The sequence below is a fragment of the Ursus americanus genome, chromosome 30 (genome assembly GCF_024610735.1).
Source record: "Ursus americanus isolate L20-20 chromosome 30, mUrsAme1.1.p, whole genome shotgun sequence".
NCBI classification, from domain to species: Eukaryota; Metazoa; Chordata; class Mammalia; order Carnivora; family Ursidae; genus Ursus; species Ursus americanus.
In genome coordinates, this window is record NC_142156.1 from 23937064 (window position 1) to 23946632 (window position 9569).

General features: G+C 52.2%; 1 protein-coding gene across 1 annotated transcript; it reads left to right on the forward strand.

The window, feature by feature from the left end:
* Window positions 1-6047: 6047 nt before the first annotated feature.
* Window positions 6048-9281, forward strand: RAN (RAN, member RAS oncogene family). The gene is made up of 7 exons (XM_045779311.2): window positions 6048-6186; window positions 6743-6788; window positions 6907-6991; window positions 7069-7194; window positions 8226-8413; window positions 8612-8782; window positions 8880-9281. Exons 2-7 carry the CDS (start codon window positions 6753-6755, stop codon window positions 8922-8924), a joined length of 651 nt encoding a protein of 216 aa, XP_045635267.1. The 5' UTR covers window positions 6048-6186; window positions 6743-6752; the 3' UTR covers window positions 8925-9281.
* The last annotated feature ends 288 nt before the right edge of the window (window positions 9282-9569 follow it).

A 9569-nucleotide genomic window follows, 5' to 3' on the forward strand; every position in this document is an offset into this window, starting at 1 on the left:
TTCACAGAGAGCAGTCTGTCTGACCGTGGACGGCCAATGGTCTGTTATGAAGGTCCCTCTTGCTATGAAGAAGCAACCGTTGTTCTTAATACAAGAGCCTCTTGTACTCACTCTGAGACCCCGGGTTCACGCAGAAGCGTGGTCGGCACGGAGGCCCCGTGTCACCTCTCGCCTCTGCCCTGGCCACGGGCCTCCGTGCTGTCCCTGACAGCTCCAGGCAGCCTTCCACCTCAGGGCCTGAGCACTGGCCATTCCCTGTCCCTAGAATTATCTTCCCTCCAATATCTGTGTGGCTTCTTCCCTCACCATCTACAGGCCTCTGCTCAAATGTCACTATCTTAGGGAAGCCCTGCTGGTCACTCTCCCCCTTCCTCTGACATCCCGTATCTACTTGACCTGCTTTATTTTTCACTTAACAATCATCACTATCCTGGATATGTTACTTCCTTACCAAGTCTACTTCCCATTTCTTCTTTCTAGGATGAAAGTTCTAGGAGGCCAAGACCTTTTGGGTCAGTTTCGTTCACTACCCCAGTCTTTAGGGAATGGCTGGTATACAGTAGGTGCTAAGTATTCGCTGAATGAATGAATGAATCAGTGTATTTTTTCATCTCTGTGTCTTAGACTCACGAAACCAGAGGTTGTGAACTCAGGTCCTGCAGGGCTCAGGCAGGTGAGTGAGTAGAGCAGGCTGAGGGCCAGGTGACAAGGGCCAACGACAGGCCTCAGGTCTGAGACATACTAGGGATTGACACTGAGGCCAAAGCAGTGTTCACCCATCCGTGGGAGGCAGCGGCCTATCCAGACACTTGTGGGCACGCAGGAAAGCAGGCCCAGCAACGGCCAATCTCGATTCTCAAAAGAAACCAGATATCTGGATTTTTATGTGAACTATCCTTGTTTTTTGTGTTGTAGACCTGTCACTCATCACATGGCAGATTATGTCAAAAGCTAGTGTTTGCAACAACAATAAACAATAAATCTCACATGGTTTCCGTAAGTCAGGATTTGGGAGTGGCTTCACTGGGAGGCTGTGACTCGGTCTCCAGAAACTGCAGGTAAGATGAGCAGGGGCGGCCACAGCCAGTGAGACAGGACTGGGGCCAGAAGATCACTTGCCAGACGGCTCCCTCCCACACAGGCCAGCAAGTCCCCCTGGGCTCTTTGCAAGCGGCTCAACTCTTGTCACAAGCACCTGTCCACAGGGCTGTGCTTGTCCCCACGTATGGTGACTGTCCTCCCCAGAGTGAGCGACCCGAGAGAGCAGGGTGGAAGTCACAGAGCCTCCTGATTTCAGTCTCAAAGTCACACGCTGTCCATTCTGACGCACTCCCTTGGCTGGAAGTGAGTCCCTAAGCCCTGCCCACACTCAAGAAGCAGGCTCAACCTTTGTCAAGAGGGACGTGTCAAAGAATTTATGGACTCGCTTTAAAAACCATCACATTTTAAAGGGCTGGCAATTAGTTTAGATACAGATCATGTTGTGGTCCACCCCAGGATAGGACAAATACCACCGAAGGTTGGACTGAGTTCATGGGCCACCAAAGTGTACCCTCTGCACCTTCTGGTCATTGGATGGAAGAGACTGGACAGATCTCTGCCATGAATATATGATGAGGCTCTCGATTTCACAGTCAGGGGAAGTAATTTCCGTGCTGACGCTAGGAAGCGGCCTGGTATTGGTGCATCAGTGTGCTCCCTATGTAGAAAATACAGTGTCCAGCAGAGGAAATATTTCATTTGACAAACTATTGATATCCAGCTGGATTGACGAATGAAGGAGATAATGGAATCTTTAAGAATTCCTTATTGGTTTGCAAAATCAAGGAAGTTGATGGAAAGTGCACAAATAGGAAAGGTTGGCCCTGTATTTGTTAAATGTTTGTTATTTGTTTAATGATTAGTCTTTGACATGAAATAGCATATTAAAATTCTGATAAGCTTGTATATGTAAGTCACTATTATTTTATTAGCATATAGTGCTGCTGTTGCTGGTTATTCTTTCTGTATTCAGATGGGGTTAACAATAATTCACTTGGGGCGCCTGGGTGGCTCAGTCATTAAGCATCTGCCTTCAGCTCAGGGCGTGATCCTGGAGTTGTGGGATCGAGCCCCACATCAGGCTCCTATGCTGGGAGCCTGCTTCTTCCTCTCCCACTCCCCCTGCTTGTGTTCCCTCTCTCGCTGGCTGTCTCTCTCTCTCTGTCAAATGAATAAATAAAATCTTTAAACAAAAAACAATAATTCACTCAATGATTCAACATATATCTACGGAGCACCCATTATGAGCCAGGCACGTGCTAGACACCTTGAGTATCATGCCAAGCAACGTGCTTTCTTTATTCTACTGAGAGAAAGAAAGACAGAAAGGTAAGCATGTAAAATATTAAGCAAGCTATTTTCAGTTAGTGGTAAGTGCTTTGGAGAAAATCAAGCGGGGGCTGAGATGGAAAATGGGCTGGTATGGTGACACCATTGTAAAGCGGGCAGTCAGGGTGCGTTTTCCTGAGGAGGTGACATTTTACCTGTGACCTGAAGGGTGAGAAGGAGGCAGTCAGGCAAGGACACGGAGGAAGAGCATTTTAGGCAGAGAGACCAGTAAGTGAAGAGGCCTCAGGCAGGGACAGACTTGGCGGAGGAAAGATTCAGAAAGGCTCTCGGGGCTATAGCAGAGTTACAGGGAAAGAAGCTGGAGATGGGGTGGAAAAGAGGGCACAACTTAGCCCACGTGGGGTCTGGCCACCACCGGTTCCATGTATGTCAGCGAGCCCGCAAATCCCTGCAGCGCTAGAGGGCACAAGAAGGGTCTGAAATATTCTACGAATATTCACTTTGTGCTCCTGAAAAGATGCACCGAGAAGGACATCACTGTTTCTGAGGTATCCCAACCCAAACGGCGTAACCCGAATCCCAACTAGAGGAAATATCAGACACATCCACAGAAGACCTGGCCTACAAAATCTGCTGCAGAAGTGTCAAGGTCACGAAAGCTGAAGTTACTGCTCTGAATAAAGGAAACTACTCGGACTGAACAGCTGAAGGTCACGTGTAATCCTGAACCGATCCCGCACCAGCTACAGGACGGCAGTGAGACCCGCGGCATTCCTGTCTGTAGATGAGACCCTCGGATTGCAGCCGGGTCCATTTCCTGATTTGGGTAACTGAGCAGTGGTTGTGTAACAGAATGTCCTTGGTTTCAAGAAATACACACTGGGCGGAATCCCACCTGCTGCTTACTCTCAGACATCCCAGAGGACAAAAATCCTATATGTATTTTAAAAATCATATATACAGTGAAATCGATACTGAGAGAGAGAAGGAGAGGAGGACCGAGGAAGTGAGGAATGCTGATGTTTGAGGAAATTAGAGGCAATAGCTGATATGCCTCGTACTGTTGCTGCAACGTTTTTGTAATTCTGTTGCCTCTCCTTGCACGTGGCTGCAATGTTTGAAACTACAGGGCAAGCACGGGTTTGCAATCCATGCTGGGTGGCAGAGACAAGAGGTACCCCTGTACACTGCAAAGCCACGGTGATTAGAAGAGTTCGGGCAGTCTTCCTGGCGAAACGCATTATCTATGCCAGCCAGAGTGCGTTTTCCCGTTTTTTCACTGGGCTCTTTGAGATGAGCGTCGTCAGAAGTTCTGGCTTAGGGTTAGTGCAGCTAACGAGCAAACCAAACCATCCGGAACTCCGATTAGAATTCTAAGTGTGAGAACAACTAGTACTCTTGGTTCCACAGAGTTCCCCTTGGCTTTTCTTGTGGGAAGAAATAGTTTCAAAAAATGCCAAAGATAGAAACATTGGTGTTCTCACCACCTGGAGTTACACAGTGGTTAATATGTTGTCCTATTTGCTTCAATTACCTTCTTTTAACCGAAGGGAACCTTGCAGATAGCCTTCTTTGACCGTTCTGCCCATCCCCGTTACACCCCTTCCTACTGTCTCTTGAAACAACAGCCTCGGGATTGTCTTATCATCGTAGTCAAGTAAAAAAAAAATTATCTACACACATTCAAGAACTAATACGTTTTGTGTTTATAAAAATGTCCGTAAATGGTATGCTGTACCATCTCTCTGTAAAATTATATATACTGTGTAAAGCTATTATCACATCTTTCTTGAACTTCCTTCTTTGCTCAACGTCATCCTTTGAGATCTAACCCTGTTGATACAGAGGAACGTGCTTCCTTTTAGATGCTGTACCAGAATCCAGTTAAATATTTGTATGCATTTCCCTGTCAATGGATCTTTCTGGAAGTTCCCTTTTTTGTTGCTATAGTGTTATAGTGAGTGCTTGTGATACTATCTCCTGTGCGTCTGTGCGAGCTTAACTACAGGGAATCTCTCTAGAAGTGGAGGTACCGGGTCGTCAGCTCTCTCGGCATTTATGTTTTAGCAGTTCCTGCTCTCCTGAGAGGCCAAGCAATGCACACTCCCACCAGCAGCAGAGAGAGCTGCTTGGTGTTTTCCTGAGGGTCCTTTGGGGCCCTCGGACTTGAGTTCCCAGCAGGCAGGTTCGCAGAAGCCTTGTGCCCAATTTGCGTCACTTGTGTTCCCAACAGGCTTGCTTGCAAAGTGCACTCAGGACGAAGTGACTAACTCCTTCTTGGTCATTTGGGTTTTCTTTGCTCTGGGAAGAGTCCCACGGTGGAATCCTTTCTGAGCAACCTGACTATTCTGATGGGGCCATTAGCTGCCTGCTCTTGCTGTGGGTGTGGACACTTGCTTGCAGAGGGGACCAAGAAGACCTGGTTAAAGGAGAATCTGTGGCTGTCCACACAAATGCCAAAAACGGGCCTTGGATTTAGGGTAAGAGGTTGGAGGACTCCATTCGGCTCACATCCTTGTTAGAGGCAAATGGATTGTAATCACAATCAACATTTGTTGAGCTCGTGGCTCATCTTATTTTGTACCTATACTGACCCTCTGAGGTGGGTACCCCCAGCAGCACGTGACTTCTGAGTGCGTGCATCTTGTCTGGACTCTTGACAGCTTTATCCCCTCCAGAGTCTGGAACCTAAACGCTCATGGATTCCATCCGAGTTTGTAACTGGGATGAGAAGAGCTGCCAAGTTTGAAAACATGATTTCATCATCCTGTTTGCAGGATACGGTCACAAAGGCTGCTGAGCAATAGATGCTTTAAGAAGGGTGGCTGGCTTTTCAGGGTGGGAAAAAGTATCTTTCAGTCTTTTACCCCCAAGTAGGTTCTGGTTGAGGCCAGGGACACGGGGCTGGGGGTGGGACTAGAAACGCAGGGAAGGGGTCAGGGGTCGAGGTGAGACGGAGAAGGGGGCACTGAATTAAAGTGGCCTAGGGCTGGGGCCACAGGGAAGGTTAGAGTTAGACCTAGAGCGAGCTCGAGAACCCGGGTTTGGCAGGAAGGGGCCCGCGGCTGGGAGCGCAGGTTAGGGGCCTAGGGTGGGCCCTGAAGAATGGGATTTGGGAGGAAGGGATGGGGGTGCGGCGAGAGGGGAAGAAGGCAGGCCGGGGGCAGGGAAACGGCCTAGAGGGTGATGGGGGCCTAGGGGAGGTGGGTAGTGGGCGAGATGGGGGGCTCGGGAAGTGGGAGGTAGGCCCTGGGGTGGCGGCGAAGGAGAAAACGAGCTGGGGACGCAGGGCAGGCCGTAGGTGGTGCGGAGAGAGCGATGTGGAAGCTGCCGGGGAGGCAGGCGTGGCCCGCAGCCCAACATGGGGCCGCCCGGGAACTGCTGTACCGCGTTCGCACGGCGAGCCGCCCGACCTGGGAAGCCCAGAGGCTTTGTGTGGGCTGCTCAACGAGAGTTTCCCGCCCTAGGGGCCTGCCCTCTCCTCCCCGTTCTGTCGCGCGGCTGCACCAGGGCGCGCCGCGTCGCCGTCGGCGCATGCGCGCGCGGGAACCCGCCCTCCAGGCCAATGCACGTGGCCCCGCGGGCCGGCGTGCGTGCGCGCGCCCGCTCTGCGTCCCGCGCTCGCCCGCGCCCGTCGCCCCGTGAGTCTTTCCCTCCGCGCCAGGCCGACGGGTGTGGTCGTCCGAGCCCGCGGCGTGCGTGCGCGCGCGCGCCGGGCCACGTGGGAGCGGCGCGGCGCCGTTGCCCCGCCCTTCCTCGGCGCGCGCCGGCGTCGGCTGCGTCTCCGGGCATTTGAATTGCGCTTCCGCCATCTTTCCAGCCCTCAGTCAGACGGGCCGGAGACGCTTCTGGAAGGTAGTGCGGTGGGGCCGGGCCCGGGGCCGCGGGGGCCGCGGGGCCTCGGGGGCTGGGGGCACCGGGGGCACCGGGAGACTGGGAGCCGGAGCGGGCGGCGGCGGGGACAAGGGCGGTGGCGGTTGCGCGGGCCCGGGCGGCGGCGGCGGGCTCTCCCCTTCCCCCCGCGGTGGAGGCCGCAGGCCGGCGCCGGGACGCGAGCCGCGGTGGGCCCGGGCCGGGCGGCGGACGGCGGGCCCGGGGCGGACGGCGGGCCCGGGGCGGAGGGGGGGCGCGCGATTGGGCTCTGTGCGGCCCCGGCCTCCGCCCCGCGCCCCGGCCTCTGCCTGGCCTCCCGGCCTCCCTCCCCTGCGGGCGCGCCGCCAGGCCCCGCGGACGGAGCAGCGCCGCCCGCCGTGAGCGCGCCGCGGCCCCCGCCCCGGCCGGGGTGTGCGCGCGTGGGGCCCGCCGCCCGGCGCCCCTTTGTGGGCCTGGGCACGTGGGGCGGGCCCGGCCATGTGGCTCCCGGGCCCCGCCGCCGCGCCACCGACCCCACGTCTTTCTCTTCGCTCCGCAGCACCAGCGCCATGGCTGCCCAGGGAGAGCCCCAAGTCCAGTTCAAAGTACGTGGTCGGGGGGGTGGGCGCCGCGCGCGGGGTCCGCGGGGAGCGGGTGCGGGTGGCGGCGGCCCGGGAGGCGCTCGGATGCCGGGGCTTCTCGCCAACGTGTGCCGTCCCGCAGCTGGTGCTGGTTGGCGATGGCGGCACCGGGAAGACGACGTTCGTGAAGCGTCACCTGACGGGTGAATTCGAGAAGAAGTATGTAGGTACGTGGGGGGCCAGGCGCCGGGGCCCGCGGGTGGGGGGCGCCAGCTCCGGGCTCACGGCCGTGCTTCTGTTGCAGCCACCTTGGGCGTGGAGGTGCACCCGCTCGTGTTCCACACCAACAGGGGACCCATCAAGTTCAACGTGTGGGACACGGCCGGTCAGGAGAAATTCGGCGGGCTGCGGGACGGCTACTACATCCAAGGTAGGCGCGGAGGGTGCGCTGCCCGCGGGGCGCCGAGCCGCACGCGGGGAAAGTTGAGGGCTGCCACGGCGTCGCCTGCTGTGTCATGATAGGCGCCGTGTACAGAGCCGGACTTTACAGAGAGGCTCAGAACACAAGACAGTAAGCGTCACACAAGCTGTTGCTGTAGCATCAGGAATAGTTGGGGCTTTTTTTATTTTCCCCCCCAAAATGATTTCAGAACTGCAAACAATGATGCATAAAGAAAATGCCTCCTGGAATCTCACTTCTCTGGTTGGTGAAAAGTTACGAGTAGTCCTTCATGCGTTATGCTCTTTGACTGTACAAATAACAGAAAACTGTTGAGCCGGAAAAGTGTTAGGCTGTACGTATTTTGTGGTTTGTTGTCATAATTGAAATATGGTTTTCCTTGGAGATCGGTATGTAGACCTGAGGTTTTTTTAAGCAAAAAGATAATGTATTCTGATGTGTCTAGTCATTTTAGGGTCTTTAGAGAAATAGGTTCCTAGGGGCGCCTGGGTGGTACAGCGGTTAAGCGTCTGCCTTCGGCTCAGGGTGTGATCCCGCCATTGTGGGATCGAGCCCCACATCAGGCTCCTCCTCTATGAGCCTGCTTCTTCCTCTCCCACTCCCCCTGCTTGTGTTCCCTCTCTCGCTGACTGTCTCTATCTCTGTCGAATAAATGAATAAATAAATCTTTAAAAAAAAAAAAAAGAAATAGGTTCCTAGATCTTCAGAATAGAAGAGACAGGTCTGGGATGCTGATCTACTTTTGATTTTTGGGAGGGGGCAGTATTAATGAAGTTTTACAGCAGAGAGATTTGATATGGCAAGCTGGTCGTTCATACTTAAAAAGTGGAATTTTAAATTTTGCTGTGCGTTCCAGTTATTAAGATTTTTAGGCTTGAAAGAGACCTTGGGAATGAGTGAAGAAATAGAGATGGCCTGATGCCTGGTCCGTGCACCTTAGCAATCCTTGTCTGTGCGGGAAATCCTAGGTTTGTAACCCTTATTCTAAATCTTTTTTTTAGCCCAGTGTGCCATTATAATGTTTGATGTCACGTCAAGGGTTACTTACAAGAATGTGCCTAACTGGCATAGAGATCTGGTACGAGTGTGTGAGAACATCCCCATTGTGCTGTGTGGCAACAAAGTGGACATTAAGGACAGGAAAGTTAAGGCAAAATCTATTGTCTTCCACCGAAAGAAGAATCTTCAGGTATGTTTCTTAAAACTTGCTGTTTACTGCGTCATTGCTCTATCAAACATAAAATTACAGTAACACGTCTAGTAAAGGGATTCGTAGCCGTCTGTGGTGCAGATCAGAAGAGTTCTCTCAGTTCGGAACATCCAAATGATGAGTGAGTAGTAGAGTTTTTAAAACTAATTTTATTTTATTTATTTATGTTTTGAACAGTACTATGACATTTCTGCCAAAAGTAACTACAATTTTGAAAAGCCCTTCCTGTGGCTTGCTAGAAAACTAATTGGAGACCCTAACTTGGAGTTTGTCGCCATGCCCGCTCTTGCCCCACCAGAGGTTGTCATGGACCCAGCTTTGGCAGCACAGTATGAGCACGATCTAGAGGTAGGATGTTCAAGTGTCCAACCACGTGGTCTGTTTTGGCGTCTTGTGTTCCTGATGGCTCTAATCCAGAGTATGACCCCGTTGTGTCCTTTTCTAGGTTGCTCAGACAACTGCTCTCCCGGATGAGGATGATGACCTGTGAGAACGTGCAGCTGGAGCCCAGCGTCAGAAGTCTAGTTTTATAGGCAACTGTCCTGTGATGTCAGTGGTGCAGCGTGTTTGCCACTTTATTATATAGCTGAGCAGAACATGTGCTTAATCTTTGGGATGCTGAAGGAGATGAATGGGCTTCGGAGTGAATGTGGCAGTTTAAAAAGTACCTTCATTTTTTGGACCTGCATACTTAGCTGTTTTGGAACGCAGTTGTTTCCTTCCTCTGTTCAGATATGAGACTGCTATAGTCCCATCACAATATCCAGTGGTGAAATCTCCGTTTGTCACTGTCATTCCCATTCCTTTTCGTTTAGAATCAGAATAAAGTTGTATTTCAAATATCTAAGCAAGTGAACTCCTCCCTTGTTTGGTAAGCATTTTAAAACCACTCACAGGGAAAGTTGTGCCATGTTATTGTTTAAATTGCCGTTGCTATTCTCACTTAATTTGAAGCCTTGCAAGTTAAATTCTTACGTCTATTGTACTTTTGAATCCTTTCACGAAAGTGACAGGACAGGTGTCAGAAATCTTCTGTTTGGTAAGTTGTTAATGGGGCATGAACGTCATCAGTGCTATTAAGCTATGATGTCTATCCCACCTGCCTGTTGACTGGGTGGTGTCCTCTGGGGAAGAG